We start from the raw sequence: 23,578 nt of genomic DNA, 5'->3' as shown, positions 1-23,578 counted from the left end.
CATATAAGCTCCATTAGCCCGGATTACCACCCGCAACAAACAGAGAAAGTGCGAGAGATTGACTCACGAGTGCTCAAGAGGGATAAAATGTTTTCAGTCTTTTCACTCTAGTCACCTCAATTATCGTCCTAGATCTTTCGTTTTGGTATCAATGTGTTCGCAATAGAATTCCCAACAAGAATATATGCATATAATATAAAAAACAGCAGCGATCTCCACCCGCCGACATGATGAAAACTGGCTGCGGTTACAAGGAAGAGAGCGCTGCGCCACCCCAAGGCGCTTCTCACTATGAAAAGTGAATAATCTTTTCAATTTTGTCATCTCAATTCTCGTTCTAGGTTTTTCAATTTGCTATCAATGTGTTCGCAATAGAATTCTCTACAGGACTAAACGCATATAAAAGTCAAAAGCCTGGCGAGAAAGTGAGAGCGTGTTAGCCGGGGAGGGAGCCAGAGCAATAAAATGTGTACACTCTTCACTTTGGACATCTCAATTTTCGTCTTAAGTCTTTCATTTTGGTATCATTGTCTTCGCAATAAAATTCCCTACAGGAGTATGCACATATAAAGTCCAAAAGCCCGGCGTAGCACCCACAGCAAACAGAGAAAAGGACGGAGCATAATCCCAGTGAGCGCCAATAAAATGGGTATTCTGTTTTCAACTTTGTTACCTCAATTCTGGTCCTAGGACTTTAATTTTGGTATCAATGGTATTCGCAATGAAATTCCCTACAAGCGTATAGCATACAATGTGCAAAACCGCAGCAAAACCTTCCCGACAAAAACGATACTGCTGCCGCACTTAGGACTCAATGCTGAGTCGTCGCCGAGCGAAAGTGTTATGAAAATGGTACAAGCAGTATTTCTCTACCTTATTGTTACAATTATAATTATTAATCATACCACATATGGTGGTCTAATCTACTATTATTACAGCAAATTAAATTATAACTACTAATAGTATGTCTACAGTATGAACAGAGAAGGGCCTTAGCTGCTACTGTTGGTGGGGCCTGCTAAGGCTGTGTAATTGCAGCATCAAATGAGGGTGTGGCCCTGTGCCTCTGAGTGCCATGTAATGGCAGTTGTCTGGAGGCCTACAAGGCTTGATGTACAGCTAGTGGCAGCAATTTTTATAATTATGTTGGGAGCCAGCTTCCTGCTTCACTAACTTCCCTCACAATTACCTGTTTGGGATGAAAAGAATTAATAATGGTTCCCTAAACACATAAGTACAGGTATGACATGGAATATGTGTGTGTGTGTGTGTAGAGCTGAGTAAACTCACTGTGTTTGGGGATTTAATCCCACGTCTTAACAATATTTCCCACAATAATAATGGCCAGTATTAAATGCAATAGAAATACCGAAAATTGTTCTTCCCTTTGTTCATGAGATCTTCAGCTGGGCGGATCGTAGAGGATCTTGTGTCGAAGCTCGGAGAAAGAACCTTTTGTGTTGTAAAATTCGTGAGGGAGAGCTTCCTCACTGTTTACAAGTTGTTGTTGTTGTTGATTTAGGGGCGACAACGATCGTGGGATCGGATGTGCCCCGGCGTACCCATTAAGGGTGAATCCCGTAGCCTAGAGAGGTGGAACGCCAAGACAAATCGCAAAACGAGTGACGCCAATCACTAGAAACTAATATGCCATACGGCAAATAAACGCACAGTCAGGCAGATGATTGGGGAGCCTCAGGAGTCCCTCAGGGAGACAAGCACTGGCCCCGCCCCCACACAGAGAACACCAGGTAACAAAACCAAAACTTTGCCCCCAACTAAAACGCAAAAAGTCATCTAGCGTCCCCCGGCAGAGCGGAAGCCGGATGCCCACCACGACTGAGGGCACACCAGGAGCCCACCAAGACCCGCCAACCCCTGGCACCTCTCGACCAAGCCGGCCCCCGAACACGTCACCCCGCTGGGAGAACCAGCCAGTACACGTCCAAAAAAAAAAATCTATCAACAACCCTGTGACCCAAGGCAATATGTGCGCCAGGCGTCAAGGTTGAGCCAGGAGTCCCAAGTTGCTGTCTGTACGTGACGACGCTCTAGGGGAGACGTACTAAAATGTTTGGTGGTTCTATTTATGTTTAAGAAATAGAGAGTTAAGCTATATTCCTGTTGTATTTAATTATATTCAGTCCTAGTGAACACCTTTTTATTAACTTTAAACACTAGACTGTTGTTTAAAAGAAATTAGAGTTGATATAAATGCGTGGCGTCGATGACGTCACGGAATCACCCATTTTCTTTTCCTTTATTGGGGTAACTTACGTTACTATGTGTGTCGGATTTCCGACATGTTTTGTGATGTTTTTTCTCATCAGTCCTCTAGTCCTCTTCTCTGATCACACTGTGGCTGAGGTCACCATAATACTCTACTGTCACCAGTCCTCTCGACTGTCACCACACTGTGACTGGGGTCACCATAATACTCTACTGTTACCAGTCCTCTAGACGGTCACCACTGTGGCTGAGGTCACCATAATACTCTACTGTTACCAGTCCTCTCGACTGTCACCACACTGTGACTGGGGTCACCATAATACTCTACTGTTACCAGTCCTCTAGACGGTCACCACTGTGGCTGAGGTCACCATAATACTCTACTGTTACCAGTCCTCTCGACTGTCACCACACTGTGGCTGAGGTCACCATAATACTCTACTGTTACCAGTCCTCTAGACGGTCACCACACTGTGGCTGGGGTCACCATAATACTCTACTGTTACCAGTCCTCTCGACTGTCACCACACTGTGGCTGGGGTCACCATAATACTCTACTGTTACCAGTCCTCTAGACGGTCACCACTGTGGCTGGGGTCACCATAATACTCTACTGTTACCAGTCCTCTCGACTGTCACCACACTGTGGCTGGGGTCACCATAATACTCTACTGTTACCAGTCCTCTAGACGGTCACCACTGTGGCTGGGGTCACCATAATACTCTACTGTTACCAGTCCTCTCGACTGTCACCACACTGTGGCTGGGGTCACCATAATACTCTACTGTTACCAGTCCTCTAGACGGTCACCACTGTGGCTGAGGTCACCATAATGCTCTACTGTTACCAGTCCTCTCGACTGTCACCACACTGTGGCTGGGGTCACCATAATACTCTACTGTTACCAGTCCTCTAGACGGTCACCACTGTGGCTGGGGTCACCATAATACTCTACTGTTACCAGTCCTCTAGACGGTCACCACTGTGGCTGGGGTCACCATAATACTCTACTGTTACCAGTCCTCTAGACGGTCACCACTGTGGCTGGGGTCACCATAATACTCTACTGTTACCAGTCCTCTAGACGGTCACCACTGTGGCTGAGGTCACCATAATACTCTACTGTTACCAGTCCTCTAGACGGTCACCACTGTGGCTGGGGTCACCATAATACTCTACTGTTACCAGTCCTCTAGACGGTCACCACTGTGGCTGGGGTCACCATAATACTCTACTGTTACCAGTCCTCTAGACGGTCACCACTGTGGCTGGGGTCACCATAATACTCTACTGTTACCAGTCCTCTAGACGGTCACCACTGTGGCTGGGGTCACCATAATACTCTACTGTTACCAGTCCTCTAGACGGTCACCACTGTGGCTGGGGTCACCATAATACTCTACTGACCATATTTTGTAATTAACTGACTGTTGATTTAATGTCCAGTTGATTACCGCCTGTTGCTTCACGCACCACAGTTACTCTTGTGGACACAAGTTATATATTGTAGTTATTATTCAGGGAAAGGACTGAATTGGAGCCAGGACATAGTTGAGCGGTTATCTTGAGATGTTTTCGGGGCTTAGCGTCCCCGCGGCCCGGTTCTCGACCAGGCCTCTTTTCAGTTACACATCCCCAGGAAGCAGCCCATAGCAGCTGTCTAACTCCTAGGTACCTATTTAGGTGAACAGGGACATCAGGGTGAAAGAAACTCCTAGGTACCTATCTAGGGTGAACAGGTGCATCAGGGTGAAAGAAACTCTGCCCATTTGTTTCTGCCTCCGCCAGGGATCGAATCCAGGCCCAAAGGATTACGAATCCCGAGCACTGTCCACTCAGTCGTTAGGCCCTTGTCAGGCGTCAGGGATGGTTACTGTAGATGCCGGTCAATATCTTGAGGTTATCTTGAGGTTATCTTGAGATGATTTCGGGGCTTTTTAGTGTCCCCGCGGCCCGGTCCTCGACCAGGCCTCCACCCCCAGGAAGCAGCCCGTGACAGCTGACTAACACCCAGGTACCTATTTTACTGCTAGGTAACAGGGGCATAGCGTGAAAGAAACTCTGCCCATTGTTTCTCGCCGGCGCCTGGGATCGAACCCAGGACCACAGGATCACAAGTCCAGTGTGCTTGTCCGCTCGGCCGACCGGCTCCTTATAGGCTATAACAGTGACTACTGATGTTTCTATTTTAGTTGTTCACTGAACACATGAAAGAAATCAGAACCTGAATGATGCTGTCATTTCACAATGCAAATTACTAAGAGTGTTTTCGAAGAAGATGGATGACGGCCAACTGGTTATTTTAAAATTGCATTCACATAAGATTCAGCGGAAAACGTTGCCGGGGACTTCCTGTAGGTAAAATATAATTTGTCTGCCCATATCTATCCTTATTATATATAATGCTTACCTACCCCTACCTACTAATCCGTAAATTTTACCCTGTCCCAAATTTATGCAAATGGCCAACTTGGGAACTACCACATTGAGTTAACTGATACGTTACAATGACATTATTTCTCTCAATGGCGATCCCTAAAGTGGTGGAGATTGTGAGCAGCAAGAGACGAGCTCTGGTGACGGGGCTGTTCTACGGGGCCTGGATAGCTGGGATGTGCGCCACCGCTCCTGTGGCCTTCCTGGCGCGTCACTGGCAGAACCTGGCTCTCTTGTCCTGCCTCCCTCCGTTACTAGTCATACTCTTCCTGAGGTGAGTCTTCCCTACTCCTCCTGAGGTGAGTCTGACCTACTCCTCCTAAGGTGAGTCTTCCCTACTCCTCCTGAGGTGAGTCTTCCCTACTCTTCCTGAGGTGAGTCTTCCCTACTCCTCCTGAGGTGAGTCTTCCCTACTCCTCCTAAGATGAGTCTTCCCTACTCCTCCTGAGGTGAGTCTGACCTACTCTTCCTGAGGTGAGTCTTTCCTACTCCTCCTGAGGTGAGTCTTCCCTACTCCTCCTAAGATGAGTCTTCCCTACTCCTCCTAAGGTGAGTCTTCCCTACTCCTGAGGTGAGTCTTCCCTACTCCTCCTAAGGTGAGTCTTCCCTACTCCTGAGGTGAGTCTTCCCTACTCCTCCTGAGGTGAGTCTTCCCTACTCCTCCTAAGGTGAGTCTTTCCTATTCCTCCTGAGGTGAGTCTTACCTACTCTTCCTGAGGTGAGTCTTCCCTACTCCTGAGGTGAGTCTTCCCTACTCCTGAGGTGAGTCTTCCCTACTCCTGAGGTGAGTCTTCCCTACTCCTCCTGAGGTGAGTCTGACCTACTCTTCCTGTGGTGAATCTTCCCTACTCCTAAGGTGTGTGTTCCACACTCTTCCTGTGGTGAGTTTTACCTACTCATCCACTGTATAATCCCCCTCCCCTACTCTTCCAAAGGTTTCTGCTTTTCTATGGCTTTTAGTATTTACCACAAGATTAATATCCTGTTATGAACATCTGGACCAACGATCACTTATGTACCACTCATGGGCCATTAATTTTCTTGTCTTCCGTTCAGGTTTGTACCGGAGTCACCGCTTTGGTTGCTGTCGAGGGGTCGTGTAGCGGAATGTGCCACCATTATCCTGCAGGTGGGTGACCCCGTGTTCTAAGTCTGTATGAACAATCGAAGTTTTTTTTTTGAGATATATACAAGAGTTGTTACATTCTTGTACAGCCACTAGTACGCGTAGCGTTTCGGGCAAGTCCTTAATCCTATGGTCCCTGGAATACGATCCCCTGCCGCGAAGAATCGTTTTTTCATCCAAGTACACATTTTACTGTTGCGTTAAACAGAGGCTACAGTTAAGGAATTGTGCCCAGTAAATCCTCCCCGGCCAGGATACGAACCCATGACATAGCGCTCGCGGAACGCCAGGCGAGTGTCTTACCACTACACCACGGAGACTGTAAAGTCAAAGTCAATATGATTGCCTGATTACCTTTTCCAGGCAATATCTATTAATGAATACACCTTAAATTTTGTAGTGTATATTTAATTCATTCCGTGAACCTATAATTTTATCCATGATTTTGTCATATAAAGCATCACTGCTGATTTAATGTTTTATATAATTATATTCATCATAATCTAGTATGTTTGTAATAGCCAAAAAAATATAATTAGAAAAAAATCTAACATTTTACTATTATTCTGTTGAACAAAAATACTTAAAACTTGCTGCCAAGATATTTTCTTCTTCAATAATTTTTTTTAATTAACAACAGGCTGATTTTGTTGCTGTGGGACCTACATTAGGTCCTAAACTGATACAAACATTCTATCTTAAGACACGTCATGGTTATCTTTCACATTTAACCTTTTCAATCATGAAAATTTTTAATTTTTTATGCTATAAATTTAATAAACTTCCACACAAGGAATTGTTTAATACGTATTTCAGTCCAAGAAACTTATCAATCTGTTATGTTTAATTATGTCGGCAATAAGGAATAAGTTGAGTAATAGGAATTAAGAGCAAATTAATTCAAGGCTTGAAAGTGGATGCAATTAAATTTGTACTAAGTGAGAATAAGGTGGTATAAGAGGCAGGTGAAAGGCTTTACAAAGGAGTCGTAATGCTTGCTGTTGTAACCTGGTGTGAGACGCAGGTGTGGCAGGAAGGTGTGGTTGTGGTACCATTATGTACAGGTGTGAGACACAGGTGTGGCAGGAAGGAGTGGTTGTGTTACCATTATGTGAAGGTGTGAGACGCAGGTGTGGCAGGAAGGAGTGGTTGTGGTACCATTATGTACAGGTGTGAGACACAGGTGTGGCACGAAGGAGTGGTTGTGGTACCATTATGTACAGACGTGAGACACAGGTGTGGCAGGAAGGAGTGGTTGTGGTACCATTATGTACAGACGTGAGACACAGGTGTGGCAGGAAGGAGTGGTTGTGGTACCATTATGTACAGGTGTGAGACACAGGTGTGGCAGGAAGGAGTGGTTGTGGTACCATTATGTACAGATGTGAGACGCAGGTGTGGCAGGAAGGAGTGGTTGTGGTACCATTATGTACAGGTGTGAGACACAGGTGTGGCACGAAGGAGTGGTTGTGGTACCATTATGTACAGACGTGAGACACAGGTGTGGCAGGAAGGAGTGGTTGTGGTACCATTATGTACAGACGTGAGACACAGGTGTGGCACGAAGGTGTGGTTGTGGTACCATTATATACAGACGTGAGACGCAGGTGTTACGATCGAATGAAAAATTGTAAAGATATATAAAGTAAAGAATCAAAATACCAGGAGATATGTGAATAACAATAATAATTAACTAAAAGACTAAAATAAGTTTATTGAGATTTAGCAGTTCATGGAGGATTGTAGAATGTTGAGACAAGAGGAGGAGATGAAGTTTAAAGAGGAAATGTACACTCTTGATGAATATGTGAAGAAGAGATTGATTATCAACTTAGGGTTATCAGAGGAAGGAACTAAGATTCCATGGTTTAAAGTTTTCAAATGACAAAGGGATGTATTGTACATCTAATTGTCTGAAGGGTTGTGAGACTGTTGTATTTATATCACTGAAATGTGACTGTGATTGTTGTATGAAGGTTGTGGGAGTGTTGTAGATGTATTACTTAAGCCTGACGGTGCTGGAATATTGGAATGTTTTTTTTAAATAAATCGAATTCACCAGAAATCAACATAAACCTTATATATTGAGTAACATTATTACTTCATCAGATCGCAAAGACCAACGGGAGGCCATTGGTGTCTCGGCAGGACCTGGAGACCAGACTAAATACCATTGCAGAGTCCCAGGAGGAACAACTCAGCATATGGCATGCCCTTAGCTACCCTAAACTCCGACTGAGACTCGTCCTTGTGTCAATAATATCGTAAGTACTGTGAGGACGACTTATTACGTCCATCCCTTAAATGTCTTCATAGTCGGTTTGCAGATCAATTTTTGTCCTCAGTCATGGTCTCTTCTTTATAACTGATATATAAGAGACAAGTAACTTAACAAATTCCTGAGTGATCCTCTAAGCTCCTGAGTGATCCTCTAAGCTCCTGAGTGATCATCTAAGCTCCTGAGTGATCCTCTAAGCTCCTGAGTGATCATCTAAGCTCCTGAGTGATCATCAAAATTCCTGAGTGATCTATCTTGAGGTTATCTTGAGATGATTTCGGGGTTTTTTAGTGTCCCCGCGGCCCGGTCCTCGACCAGGCCTCCACCCCCAGGAAGCAGCCCGTGACAGCTGACTAACACCCAGGTACCTATTTTACTGCTAGGTAACAGGGGCATAGGGTGAAAGAAACTCTGCCCATTGTTTCTCGCCGGCGCCTGGGATCGAACCCAGGACCACAGGATCACAAGTCCAGCGTGCTGTCCGCTCGGCCGACCGGCTCCCGTAGATCATCTAAGTTCCTGAGTGATCATCTAAGCTCCTGGGTGATTCTCTAAATTCCTGGGAGATTCTCTAAAATCCTGAGTGATCCTCAAAATTCTTGATTAATTAATCCTCAAAATTCTTGAGCGATCCTCTAAATTCCTGAGTGATCCTTTAAATTCCTGGGTGATTCACTAAATTCTTGTTTGATCCTCTAAATTCCTCCAGGGCGATTCTCTAAATTCTTGAGTGGTCCTCTAAATTCCTGAGTGATCTTCTAAATTCCTGAGTGATTCTCTAAATTGCTGGGTGATTCTCTAAATTTCTTGGTTATCCTCTAAATTCCTGAGTGATCCTCAAAATTCCTGAGTGATCCTCTAAATTCCTGAGTGATCCTCTAAATTCCGGAGTGATAATCTAAATTCCTGGATGATTCTCTAAATTCCTGGATGATTCTCTAAATTCCTGGATGATTCTCTAAATTCCTGGGTGATTCTTTAAATTCATGGATGATCCTCTAAATTCCTAGATGATCCTCTAAATTCCTGGATGATTCTCTAAATTCCTGGATGATTCTCTAAATTCATGGATGATTCTCTAAATACCTGGATGATCCTCTAAATTCCTGGGTGATTCTTTAAATTCATGGATGATCCTCTAAATTCCTAGATGATCCTCTAAATTTCTGTGTGATTCTCTAAATTCCTGGATGATCCTTTAAATTCCTGAGTGATCCTTTAAATTCTTGAGTGATCCTCTAAATTCCTGAGTGATTCTCAGTATATTTGAGTGAGGCAAACAGCCTTAAAGTAACAGCACTCTCCAAAGAAGCTTTCGCCACATTACAGTTGTATGGCTTTTGTCTCTCCATAGACTTTCAATCATTTCATTTCTTTATTATGTACCCTTCACGCATCCCGTGGGCGGTAGTGGATAAGGGTTACAGAGGCACATAATAGGTTCAGGAACTGAACCCCATATTTGACTAAGTCGTTTGGCTAAGCAAGTGACAATCTTGTGAAGCGAGTTCTTCATAGAGAGCAGAGACATGTCCCTTTATATATAGTTTATGAGTCACCAATTGAAAGCATGTACCACTCTTGACAATGTAGACACGCTTGGAAGCCACATGCGAAACCTTTAGTTCAAGTATCTGCACATTTCAGTTTGTATACACGTGTATACCTGGATACCTGGTTGATACCTGGTTGATGGGGTTCTGGGAGTTCTTCTACTCCACAAGCCCGGCCCGAGGCCAGGCTCGACTTGTGAGAGTTTGGTCCACCAGGCTGTTGCTTGGAGCGGCAAGCAGGCCCACATACCCACCACAGCCCGGTTGGTCCGGCACTCCTTGGAGGAATAAATCTAGTTTCCTCTTGAAAATGTCCACGGTTGTTCCGGCAATATTTCTTATGCTTGCTGGGAGGACGTTGAACAACCGCGGACCTCTGATGTTTATACAGTGTTCTCTGATTGTGCCTATGGCACCTCTGTTCTTCACTGGACCTCTGATGTTTATACAGTGTTCTCTGATTGTGCCTATGGCACCTCTGTTCTTCACTGCTGTATGATCGTATTCATATCCACAGAATTTGTATATACATGTCGCATGGAGTAACACTGATGGGGATTAATATCCTGCCCCACAACATCTTCCTGAGCTTCTTCATATTGTCTGCGAGTCAGTTCCCGGGCATGGTGGGCAGCTGGGCCAGTCTGCAGTACCTAGGGCGCCGCTTCTCCACCATGTCCTGCTCTCTGCTCTCAGTGGCTCTCTGCTCCGCGGCCTCCTTCTGCTTACACGGTGAGACAGAGAGTGATTTCCCTATTACCTACCCGAAATAAACTGCAGGTTAAGTGCTGTTATGCTCTACCTCTGCCGCTCTCTCTCTCTCTCACTATCTCTGTCTCTCTCTCTCTCTCTCTCTCTCTCTCTCTCTCTCTCTCTCTCTCTCATCTCTCCTCTCTCTCTCTCTCTCTCTCTCTCTCTCTCTCTCTCTCTCTCTCTCTCTCACTATCTCTGTCTCTCTGTCTGTCTCTGTCTGTCTCTGTCTGCCTCTCTCTCTCTCTCTCTCTCATCTCTCTCGATCTCTCTCTCGTCTCTCTCTCTCTCTCTCTCTCTCTCTCTCTCTCTCTCTCTCTCACTATCTCTGTCTCTCTGTCTGTCTCTGTCTGCCTCTCTTCTCTCTTCTCTTCTCTCTCTCTCTCTATCTCTGTCTCTCTGTCTGTCTCTGTCTGTCTCTGTCTGCCTCTCTCTCTCTCTCTCTCTCTCTCTCTCTCTCTCTCTCTCTCTCTCTCTCTCTCTCTCTCTCTCTCTCTCTCTCACTATCTCTGTCTCTCTGTCTGTCTCTGTCTGCCTCTCTCTCTCTCTCTCTCTCTCTCTCTCTCTCTCTCTCTCTCTCTCTCTCTCTCTCTCTCTCTCTCTCTCTCTCTCTCTCTCTCTCTCTCTCTCTCTCTCTCTCTCTCTCACTATCTCTGTCTCTCTTACAATCTCTGTCTGTCTTACAATGTCGGTCTCTCTTACAATCTCGGTCTCTTACAATCTCGGTCTCTCTTACAATCTCGGTCTCTTACAATCTCGGTCTCTCTTACAATCTCAGTCTCTCTTACAATCTCGGTCTCTCTTACAATCTGTACCTCTCTTACAATCTCTGCCTCTCTTACAATCTCTGTCTCTTACAATCTTTGTCTCTCACACTATCTTTGGTATTCTTTGGTATAGATAAAAACTGTTACTACGCTTTGTATGCATTTATAATTTCAAGAGCTGATGATGCAGTTATATTCATGTATCCAAGGGGTCCTGGATACCGTTTTGTAGAACCTTGACCCACGTGACCCAGTCACATGGTCAAGGTTCTACAAAACTTAAGAGGAGGGACCTCTCCATGAGGGCAAGGATGGAAAGACACACGAGGAGAAACCTCGGTAAAATCAACCGAGAGAGAACCTTACAAGCGAGACAACCGTACAGAAAGGGGAAGGTGTTGAAAGAGAACGGGGACCACAGGATGGGTAATGGTCAAAGTACGACATAAGCGAGAGGGAGGGTGTTGTTGGGACCGTTCAAGGCAGCGAGGGCATAGCGATCACGGCGATCCTGTAGAGACAGGACGCCGGTATCAACATACAGGCTCTGGCTGTACCAGGCAGCTCAGGCAACCCAGTATGGTGCAAAGCATCAAGACGGCGAAGAGTTGAGGGAGAGGCAGACGAGTAAGCAGGGCAGCCATAAACGAGTTCAGAGAGGAGAGAGAGGAATGTAAAGAGAGGAACATGCGCCTATTAGCTACTCAGAAGGTATGGGTCAAGACCTAAATTAAGTTAAGGGTCATAGAGCATTCAACTCGGAGGTGAGAGATATGGGGTAACCAAGACAAACATATGTGTCAAAGATTAACCCCAAAAGCTTAGTGGAATCCATATACAAAGGAGGAATACCATAAAGCGACAAAAAGGGTCGAAGAACGACCTAACTCTGAGTAATGGTCATAGCACGTCTTAATTGTAGAGAAGTTGATTGTAGCATTAATCGCAAGTTGAAGCCGCGGTTGGAGGAAAGGCGAGTCATCACCGTAACAGAAAGGGGTAAGATCGTCAACATAGAGAGCTGAGAAAATGCTAGAGGAAAGGAAAGAAAGAAGACCATTAAGGACAACCTAGGAAAAATCAGTAGTGCTCAGAACACTACCTTGGGTTACATCTTTGTATTGCCGAAAAGAGGCAGAGAGAGTGGCACCAAGCCTCACTGTAATGGAACGACTAGAGCTTTGGAAGAAGAAAGGGAGATTACCACGAAGGCCAAAAGAACGGAATTAGGACAGAATAAGGTATCTCCAGGTGGTGTCATACGCCTTTTCCAGGGCAAAAAGGACAGCGACCACGGAGGTCTTCGCAGCAAAGGCAGTACAAATATAGACCTCCGAATTCACTAGGACATCAGTCGTGCTGCGACACTTGCAAAAGCCAAATTGAGAAGGAGAAAGGAGGTGATTGCGTTCCAAGAACCACATCAGAAAGACATTGACCATACGCTCAAAGAGTTTGCAGACGCAACTCATTAGAGCAATGGCGCAGAAATCTTTAGGGGATGACCCAAGAGAACCTGGTTTCCGAATAGGAAAAACAGCACCCTCAAGCCAGTCCTCAAGGACTGACGACAACTCCCAAGCACGGTTTCAGTAAATACTGAAACATGCATGGCTGGAGATGCTGAAGCATCTCATAATGAATACCATCTGAGCCGCAGAGGGTCAGAGCAGATTGGAGTTCTGAGAGAAAGGACCGTTATAGGAAAGATGAAGATGAGTGTGAAAATCCATGGGACAAGATTCAAGAAGGGGCTTACGAGTAAGGGGGAAGAAGGAGGAGGAAGATAAGAACCGGAACTAATAATCGAAAAATGGGAACCCAGTTCGGTCGCGACCGACACCTGATCCGCCACAATAGAACGACGGAGGTGAAGGACTGGCAAGACACCTGACAACTCACCCGCTGTCTTGCAGATTTTCTTCCAGATCAGGGGCAAAGGAGTACCAGATGTAATGGTGGAAACGAAAGATCTCCAACCATCATGCTTAACTGTACGGATGGCCATACGGATGGGGCCACCGCACTCAGCCTTACCAAGCAAAATAAAAGAATCGGACGTCTGTCGACGTCGGTGTTTCTTCCAGGCTGCACACTTACACGAACAGCCGGAGCACAGTCTTCATTCCACCAGGGAACACATTTCCGCGAGCCCCGGGATGTAAAGCAAAGAACAGAGCAGAGGGCAGCCTCAAAAACTGTCATGAAATAGGACGACAGCTCGACGGTGAGGCATGTCAGAGAGGTCGAAAAGAGTAGCGCGTAAGGTGAAGAGGTTCCAATCAGCGTTGGCAAACTGCCATCCAGGAAAGGAGAGAGGAGGGTGAAAAGAGAAGGTGATAAGGATGGGGAAATGGTCACTGCTATGGAGGTCATCAAGAATCCGCCAGGTGAAGTACAAATAAAGAGAAGATGAGCAAAGAGAAAGATCAAGACTGGAGAGGATGCAAGTGTGGAAGTCAACATGAGGGGGCTCATCAGAATTCAGAAAAGACAAAGAAGAAGAGAGGACGAATGATTCGAGAAGTAAGAAGCGGATGTTTGTGAGTACATCTTCACAGAGGGTATGCCAACAGTTAAAATCACCCAAAAGGAGCACAGGCTACTGTAAGGGGTCCAACAGGTGTCTAAGATCAGGAAGAGAAAGCGTGACATTTGGAGGGAGATAAACAGAACAGGCTGTATACCATTTACTCACAAAGATAGGGGCAGCAGAACACTGAATGAGCGACATGAAAAAGTAGGGAGACGGGTGAAGAGAGCAATAGAGTTATATGCCCCAGCAAAAGCTGGAGAAGGGTAGAGAAAGGAATAGCCACGGAAGCGACCAGAAGGAGCGCCAAGCATCAGCTCCTGGAGTCAGACACAAAGCAGTGAAAACTGCATGATTAGAAGTTGGCGTTCATGGAAGTTGGCATAAAAATCACGAATATTCCACTGAGGAACAAACATAGACAAGAGAGAGAGAGAGAACAGAAACAAAGATAAGGGAGAAACAAAGGCAAAGAAAAACACAGTAGATTAAGTAAGAATAGGATCAGTGAGATCAGGATGATGATGCATAGGCAAAGCTAGCAAAGACAATGGAGTCAAGGGAGCGGGAGGACGGACCAGAGGCGGACTGACAGAGTCCGGAGCAGGAGGAGACATCAGAGAGGGACGATGAAGGGAATCGGGGGATGAAGGACAGAAACAGGAGAGTGAACCGGATCAAGGGCAGCATCCAAGGGAGAATCAAGAACCAAGGGAACCTCCATAGAAGGGACAGGTGACTCTGCCACTGAAATATGAGGGAGAGTGTTGGAGTCGGAAGGTGAGGAATATAATGAAACCTTCTTATCCGCTGGGTGACAGGCTTACCATCATCAATGTAATGGGTGACAGCCTTTACAGTCTCAACAGAAGAAAGAGAACAGGAACGATCAACATGAAGAACTCTGGGAAGAGGATGGTCAATGGCCCGAACAGACAGGCGGAGAGGAGGGTCAAAAGACAAAGGGAAGGGATGCGAAGGAGTGAGGCGAGAAGGGAAAGAGGGCACAGGAGGCACCAGTGCACCAGATGCGCCTGACAGTTGGGTAGACAACGCTATGGATTCGTGGTCCTGAGGTTCCGGGTTCGATTCCCGGTGGAGGGGGAGACAAATGGGCAAAATGTTTCTTTCACCCTGATGCCCCTGTTACCTAGCAGTTAATAGGTACCTGGGAGTTAGACAGCTGCTACAAGCTGATTCCTGGGGGGGGGGGTGTAACAAAAAGGAGGCCTGGTCGAGGACCGGCTCGCGGGGACGCTAAGCCCCAAAATTACCTCAAGATAACCTCAAGGAGAAGGCAGTGAAGACCGAGAAGGAAGAAAGGGAGGAAACGCCAGGCGGAGAACCAGGAGGAAGACACTCTGGCCCAGAAGACAAAGGAGCAGGTGGATCATCCACTCTCCCTAGTGGAGCGTTCAATTCCCGACCGTCCAAGTGGTTGGACACCATTCCTTTCCCCCGTCCCATCCCAGATCCTTATCCTGACCCCTTCCAAGTGCTATATAGCCATAATGGCTTATCGCTTTCCCTTGATAATTCCTTCCTTCTCCCTAGTGGATGATACTGAGGTGTTGGTAGAGATGTTGGGTCCAAGGACAGGAAATGGTTGCGAAACTTAGATAGCGGGAGAAGGCAAAGAGAAGTGGAATGCAACACACGAGCATAAGACATACCAGAGAAAGAGGGAAGACGGCGTACTTGTCATCTCGCATCAGGAATGATAAATGATTGTGATGTTTCAAATTGAGGATGGCTTTCTAAATTTTGAAGTGCACACATGTGCGGGAGAAGGTAAGGTGGGCGTCACCGCAATTGATGCAGTGAGCTTGGGATGAAGCGCTCTCCGTCTTAGAATGATCTGAGTCTCACACAAGGGTCATAGAGACCCAACACTTGTGCATCTGAGGGGACCATGCACAAATCTCCAGGACCTATTGCAGCGACGAGGAGAGGGGACGTACTCCTGAACGGAGCATCTGGCACCAGAAAGAATGACGAAAGAGGGAAGGGACCTACTATCAAACGTGACCTTCACAACGCGAAGAGGCTGACGACGACGACCACGAGGGGGTCGAGTGAACGTATCTATCTGAAGAATAGAATGGCCTTGGGCCTCAATGCTATATTTATTATCCTCGTGGCAGTCTTTCAGTTCCCTGTCACCAGTCGCAGCATGGTGTGTGAGAATAACTGTGCAAATGCTGGCATTTAAATGGGCATTTTTGGAGATCCGAACAAGGGTCTCTTCAATGCAGCACAACGAAGCCAAGTGGGCAGCCGCTTCCCGAGAAGGGGTTGGAACGACATGTAAACCAGTACGGGTGAGTTTAAAAGTGACAAAGGAATCCACAGAATCAACGATGTGTTTATAGAGGAATGAATCATCAGGACGAGTAGGGTTAACATGACTAAGATCAAAATTCTTAGTCCACGTAGATCCTAGGAAGAAGGAGATTGGGACGGAATCATGCACATGTGAGTGCAGAGGTAATGTCACAGAGCACCCCTAGTAAGAGAGGGGGTAAAAGGCACAGTTTTGACAACGAGAGCAGGAGCCACACCATGGGATGATGTGGTCACCACTGGGGGCTTGGGGGCTCAACCCTGCCACAGAGGTGGGAGGGAAGCAGAGAAAGGTAGTTGGAGGAGTCAGAGAAGTAGCATGGTTTGGGTCTAATATGGCGAGGGTTACAGAGCCCAACCTTCCAGCACAGTGCAACTCGGGGGCATGGTCGCCCACCTCACGAGTCTGAGAAGTTAAAGGAGGGTCAGAGAATGCCATAAAACGAACAGGTAAAAATTTCATTCACGACTAAGCTCTCCATAACCACCATAGAGCCACAATTAGAGGAGAGGACACCCGACAAGATGGGGGCCCCCAGGGTGCATCGGGGATATACACCCTGTAATCGCCACCTTAAGAACCGTCAGTCCGTCGAGATCGGGCTCAGCAACAAAGGCAAAGCTTGACAATAAAAGCGTTCCCTCGCTCGATGACGTCGAGTACCACAGTTTTATGGATGAGAGTGTGCGCCTCCCCAAACACCCTGACGTTAAAACATAAGAAGACATTGGAAAGAATATTCAAGAATGGTAAAAAATTGGCAGAAAGGGAACAAGGGGAAAGGAGAAGAGGTGGAGAGGAAAAACAAAGCAAGAGGAAGAGGAAAATGCTACCAGCAAAATTTGTGAGGACGGCAGCAGGAGCATAAGGCAAAAAAAGGACAGATCACAAGCCGTCCCAAAGAGCATCACACTCCCGCAGCCGCCCTCCAATCCCCCTCACGACGGTAACAGACTCAAAGGGAGTGGGGAACATCTGTAAGTCTGTTGATATTATTGGATGATCCATAGATGTATGGCTTCTCTTGCATGATAGTATGATGGTAGATGGAATTACTGGTGTCGATTTCACTTTGCCCCAAGTCTATAGGATTTTGTTGAAGTTCTAGGTGTACTATTGTTCTCAGACTGTTTATTGACAATCCAAGGTTATACTCAATTTCTCCTTTAAAGGCAGTTTCTTTGGCTAACTCATCAGCTCTATCATACATTTGGAGGCCAACATGAGATGGAGTCCACTGCTAGCATCATTAATAATTTTGTTGTATTTGTTTCTAGCTTCAAACACGAGCATGTTACAGTTATGTCTTAAAGAGTTGAGTAGAATTAAGGATGATAAAGAGACACTTACAATTAATGTATCAAGTTTGGAGACTTGTACACACTTTCAGTGCAACAAGCAAGGCCAATATTTCGGTCTGAAGGGTAGAGGCCCTGTTGTTTATACGGACTCCCCACTCAAAATATAAGCCATCGCCCATTGTCAGGACAACTACACTTCCAGCTACACCCGTGGGACGGTGTAGGGAACCATCAGTGTATAGAGAGAAAATGCGTTGTGGAAAGAACATCGATATGGCTTAGGCGCTAAGTTTTGTCTTGATACGAAGCTTGGACTGATCTCAAATTTGTTTCTTGGGTGGAAAGAGAGGATTTAAATTTGAAAGGGGGTAATCTCCCACCGGTGCAGGAAGGTGCCACTGTGGTCTCTCCTGGTACAAATTAGGAATCTGATACATTCTGAGTTCAGTTCCTAAGTGTGAATATTGACATCACTATAACTATACCGTATTGGTAGAAATACCTTTGAAATGCTTCTCCATTAATGCTTCTGAAACTGTTCTCTTCACTGCTGCAGACGAGTGGCTGCTGATGTTGGTTATCGGAGCCTTGAGACTGTGCCAGATGATGTTGATCCAGGCGATGTTTGTGGTTCTTACCGAGATCTTGCCAACCCCCATCAGGTCCTCTGGCCTCGGCCTCTATAACGTCTTCGGGCTTCTATCCATGATATTTTCGCCTTATATCCTGCATGTGAGTGCTTGGGTCGGATTATAGGTTGAATGTCTGAGGTTGGTTACTGAGGGTTAGGGACCAGTTTATTCAACAATTATCTGCCATGCTACATCTAGAAATAGAATTGTAATATCTTATCTTTCTGAGGAAAAGTGTATAATGAGAGAGGTTATATATAGATTTTTTGTAAGTACCTATCACACTATACACAAACTTAAACAGCTTTAATACAAATATTCTCTCTCGACTAAAGTTAAGCTTTCAATCATGCACACAACCACTCACCTCACACACACTAGCCTTCTATTCTGGCATTTTACTCAGATTTTAACTTCACTGAATGAGCTTGGCATACTAGCTCAAAATCTACACTAAGCTGGAATGGTTTGGGTTTAGATTTAAGTTTTACCAACACAAATGTTTACTAACCAATCAGCAACGATACTATAGTCCTGAACATACTCCAGAACTACAGTAAACTTTCTCATTGTATATACACCGAGAAACGGGGAACACCTCTAGGCGCATGTGTCTCTTCGCAACCCGTTCTCGCAAATTTAATAAGTCAATATTGACTTATTAAATATGTGCATAGGTGACATACTTAACATAATAGATACCCTTAAAAAGATTCATAGAAAACACCGACCTTACCTAACCTTGTTAGTATCTTAAGATAAGCATCTTATTGCTTCGTAATTACAATTATTACCTAACCTATAATAGGTATAGGTTAAGTAATCATTGTAATTACGAAGCAATAAGATGCTTATCTTAAGATACTAACAAGGTTAGGTAAGGTTGGTGTTTTCTATGAATCTTTTTAAGGGTATCTATTATGTTTAGTATATCACCTATGCACGTAGTTAATAAGTCAATATTGACTTTACGAATTTGCGAGAACGGGTTGCTCTTCGCTATGATTTCACTTTCAACATTATGGCTATCTTCTTGAGGTTATCTTGAAATGATTTGGGGCTTAGCGTCCTCGTGGCCCGGTCCTCGACCAGGCTTCCTTTATGTTACACATCCCCGGTAAAGAGCCCGGAGCAGCTGTCTAACTCCTAGGTACCTATATTTTACTTGGTGAACAGGTACATCAGAGTGAAAAAAAACTTTGTCCATTTGTTTCCGCCTCCAACGGGGATCGAACCCAGAACCTAAGGACTTCGAATCCCGAGTGCTGTCCAATCAGCTATCAGGGCCCCTTATCATCATTATGGACCAACAGTCCTTGTAGGCTTCCACGACTCCCCTTCCCTGCAAGTAAAGGAGGCGATACTATATACACAGAGGTTTACACCACTTCCCAGTGCATATAGCTATAGTTTAGTTTGGTCCTGAAAGATATTCTTGACTAGAGTGAACTTTCTGGCTGGTCAGAATACTATTTTGGTAGCCATAATAATCCTCTCATGGGTGATAAGTCTTAATAAACCTCCCGTGGATGATAAGCCTTAATAATCCTCCTGTGGATGATAAGCCTTAATACACCTGGTGCAAGTGGTCGCTATAGCAACTAGTTTCGCAGACTTTCCAATCCTGTCGTAAATTTCGACAACAAATTACCAACATCTGGCATCCCCAGCTAAAACGGCTATGTCAGGGACTTACTAATATTACTAATCTACTAACTATATCACAGAGAATGGATTTTGTAGCTTCTCAGAAAAAATGGAATGTTGCCACGTACGCAAAGCCGCTATTTACATACAATTTTTCTCTTATGAAAACAAAACCTTCAGTCCAAAGATTAAATTTGATAAAAAAGGTACTCTTTGGAGTTGAACTTACTTTAATATGAAACAATTACGAAGTTTACCTCACTAAGTCGATTATGACAAATTTGGAACCGAAAAATGGATGGCGTCTTAAGAGCCGGGAGGGAGGAGGGCGACGCCACGCCATACTCCACACACTACCAGGTAGAAAAGGACACGCTTGAGCGAGTTCCCTGGACCTTCCTGCGAAGATTCGAATTATGGGACTCTAGTGTCTCCTGTTATCTCCACAAACCATAGCAATAAGAAGTGTTCCAGTTCTGATTGACACAAGTTAAATTGATCACTAGTGTTATATGTCAATTGGTTAGGACGTAGGCTGCCCAACCAAAATGGATGAGCAGCAATTTCCCTTTATTATATATATATATTTAGATCCTAACTGCTTGTGTTACGATGTACCTAATTCACAGGTGAAATCGAGGAGAAAGAAATGTCCTAAATTAATCCTTTATCTGCCCATATCTTGTTGCCAGAATTTTGTTTATATATATATATATATATATATATATATATATATATATATATATATATATATATATATATATATATATATATATATATATGTCGTACCTAGTAGCCAGAACTCACTACCCAGCCTATTATGCAAGGCCCGATTTGCCTAATAAGCCAAGTTTTACTGAATTAATATATTTTCTCTAAATTTTTTCTTATGAAATGATAAATCTACCCATTTCATTACATATGAGGTCCATTTTTTTTATTGGAGTTAAAATTAACGTAGATATATGACCGAACCTAACCAACCCTACCTAACCTAACCTAACCTATCTTTATAGGTTAGGTTAGGTTAGGTAGCGGAAAAAGTTAGGTTAGGTTAGGTTAGGTAGGTTAGGTAGTCGAAAAAACATTAATTCAAGAAAACTTGGCATATTAGGCAAATCGGGCCTTGATTAGTAGGCTGAGAAGTGCGTTCTGGCTACTAGGTACGACATATATATATATATATATATATATATATATATATATATATATATATATATATATATATATATATATATATATATATATATATATATATATATGTCGTACCTAGTAGCCAGAACGCACTTCTCAGCCTACTATGCAAGGCCCGATTTGCCTAATAAGCCAAGTTTTCCTGAATTAATATATTTTCTCTAATTTTTTTCTTACGAAATGATAAAGCTACCCATTTCATTACGTATGAGGTCAATTTTTTTTTATTGGAGTTAAAATTAACGTAGATATATGACCGAACCTAACCAACCCTACCTAACCTAACCTAACCTATCTTTTTAGGTTAGGTTAGGTTAGGTAGCCGAAAAAATTAGGTTAGGTTAGGTTAGGTAGGTTAGGTTGTCGAAAAACAATTAATTCATGAAAACTTGGCTTATTAGGCAAATCGGGCCTTGCATAGTAGGCTGAGAAGTGAGTTCTGGCTACTAGGTACGACATATATATATATATATATATATATATATATATATATATATATATATATATATATATATATATGTCGTACCTAGTAGCCAGAACTCACTTCTATGCCTACTATGCAAGGCCCGATTTGCCTAATAAGCCAAGTTTTCATGAATTAATTGTTTTTCGACTACCTAACCTACCTAACCTAACCTAACGTTTTCGGCTACCTAACCTAACCTAACCTATAAAGATAGGTTAGGTTAGGTAGGGTTGGTTAGGTTCGGTCATATATCTTCGTTAATTTTAACTCCAATAAAAAAATATTGCCCTCTTACATAATGAAATGGGTAGCTTTATCATTTCATAAGAAAAAAATTAGAGAAAATATATTAATTTAGGAAAACTTGGCTTATTAGGCAAATCGGGCCTTGCATAGTAGGCTGAGAAGTGCGTTCTGGCTATTAGGTACGACATATATATATATATATATATATATATATATATATATATATATATATATATATATATATATATATATATATATGCGAACAAGCCTGAATAGTCCCCAGGACAATATGCAACTGAAAACTCACACCCCAGAAGTGACTCGAACCCATACTCTCAGGAGCAACGCAACTGGTATGTACAAGACGCCTTAATCCACTTGACCATCACGACCGGACATAATGAGGTGATAGCCGAGGCTATTTGAACCACCCCATCGCCGGCACTCGGATAGTAATCTTGGGCATAGCATTTTACCAAATCACCTCATTCTTTGGGGCACACGTGAGGAACACAAATGCGAACAAGCCTGAATGGTCCCCAGGACAATATGCAACTGAAAACTCACACCCCAGAAGTGACTCGAACCCATACTCTCAGGAGCAACGCAACTGGTATGTACAAGACGCCTTAATCCACTTGACCATCACGACCGGACATAATGAGGTGATAGCCGAGGCTATTTGAACCACCCCACCGCCGGCACTCGGATAGTAATCTTGGGCATAGCATTTTACCAAATCACCTCATTCTTTGGGGCACACGTGAGGAACACAAATGCGAACAAGCCTGAATGGTCCCCAGGACAATATGCAACTGAAAACTCACACCCCAGAAGTGACTCGAACCCATACTCTCAGGAGCAACGCAACTGGTATGTACAAGACGCCTTAATCCTAAAAGAACCACCCCCACTCGGCGGTGGGGTGGTTCAAATAGCCTCGGCTATCACCTCATTATGTCCGGTCGTGATGGTCAAGTGGATGAAGAACTCTGTAGGGTAAGGCAGGTCCTAGTCAACAACGGATTCTCCAATGGTTTCGTTGAAGACATCATAAGAAGGAAGGTGAAACGCCATGCAACCTCTGAAGAAATAACTAACACAACACCCTTACCCCCTATTAGACGATTTTACAGGAACTTCTTTTCCACAGCTCAAAAAACGGAGGAAAGGGTCCTGAAAGATATTGTTGATAGGAACGTTATCCCTACAGACAAAAATCAGAAGATACAATTGACGATTTACTATAAAACCAAAAAAACGGCCAACCTCCTCAAGAGAAACTCTCCAGACACAAGGCAGAACGCTTTAAAAGAGACCAACGTCGTCTATGCCTTCAAATGCCCACTTGGGGACTGTAAGCCTCAAAGAACTCAGTATATAGGCAAGACAACAACATCTCTTTCCAGGCGATTAACGATGCATAAGCAACAGGGCTCCATTAAGGAACATATAATCTCTTTCCACAACCAGACCATCACTAGAGAAATCTTAACAAACAACACAGAAATCGTTCATAGATACAGCGATAGCAGGCGGCTTGATATCTGCGGGAGGTTATTACGCCAATTTCCTCGAACTCCAACTTCTAATTTCGCGGTTTTCGCCCCTTTGTGTCTGTCTCCAGGAGCCGGTGCTTGGTGCACGTCCTGATCGTTTTCGTGGCTATTCCTTTCTCTCCCACCCCCACCCAGCTGTTGCTGGGGCTCCTAATTCTTCTGCTCTCTTGATTCGCGCTGATGTTCCCTTTGTCCTCTTACTTTTTCCTTCGCCTCTCCATTGTTCTGCTGCTCGTATCTTTGTGGGGAAATGGTACACAGTTTGTTCCATTTATCTCCCCCTGAGTGTTTCCGCTTTCTCTTTCTGATTTGAAACACCTCCTGGACTCCTTGCCGGAGCCTGTGCTCCTGCTGGGGGATTTCAATTGTCGTCATTCTCTTTGGGGTGATGTTCTGACGAATACCCGAGGTCGCCTTCTTGAGCCGTTTATCCTCTATTCTTCCCTGTCTCTTCTGAATTCTGGTGAGCCCACTCATTTGGACTCTCAGACTCACACCCTTCCTGTCTTGATCTTT

The 23,578-nt window shown here is 44.4% G+C and overlaps 1 protein-coding gene across 2 annotated transcripts in view; it reads left to right on the top strand.

The window, feature by feature from the left end:
- Positions 1-23,578, top strand: part of LOC123746673 (solute carrier family 22 member 21-like) — a 129,986-nt gene that overhangs the window by 82,101 nt on the left and 24,307 nt on the right. For both annotated transcript variants that reach the window (XM_069316837.1, XM_069316836.1), the window contains 5 exons: positions 4,772-4,940; positions 5,723-5,795; positions 7,902-8,056; positions 10,141-10,355; positions 17,875-18,050. In XM_069316837.1, coding sequence (XP_069172938.1) covers positions 4,772-4,940; positions 5,723-5,795; positions 7,902-8,056; positions 10,141-10,355; positions 17,875-18,050 — 788 coding nt within the window. The remainder of the gene's footprint in view (positions 1-4,771; positions 4,941-5,722; positions 5,796-7,901; positions 8,057-10,140; positions 10,356-17,874; positions 18,051-23,578) is intronic.

Source organism: Procambarus clarkii, chromosome 85, assembly GCF_040958095.1.
Source record: "Procambarus clarkii isolate CNS0578487 chromosome 85, FALCON_Pclarkii_2.0, whole genome shotgun sequence".
Lineage (NCBI taxonomy): Eukaryota > Metazoa > Arthropoda > Malacostraca > Decapoda > Cambaridae > Procambarus > Procambarus clarkii.
This window is presented reverse-complemented; position numbering and strand designations above follow the sequence as displayed.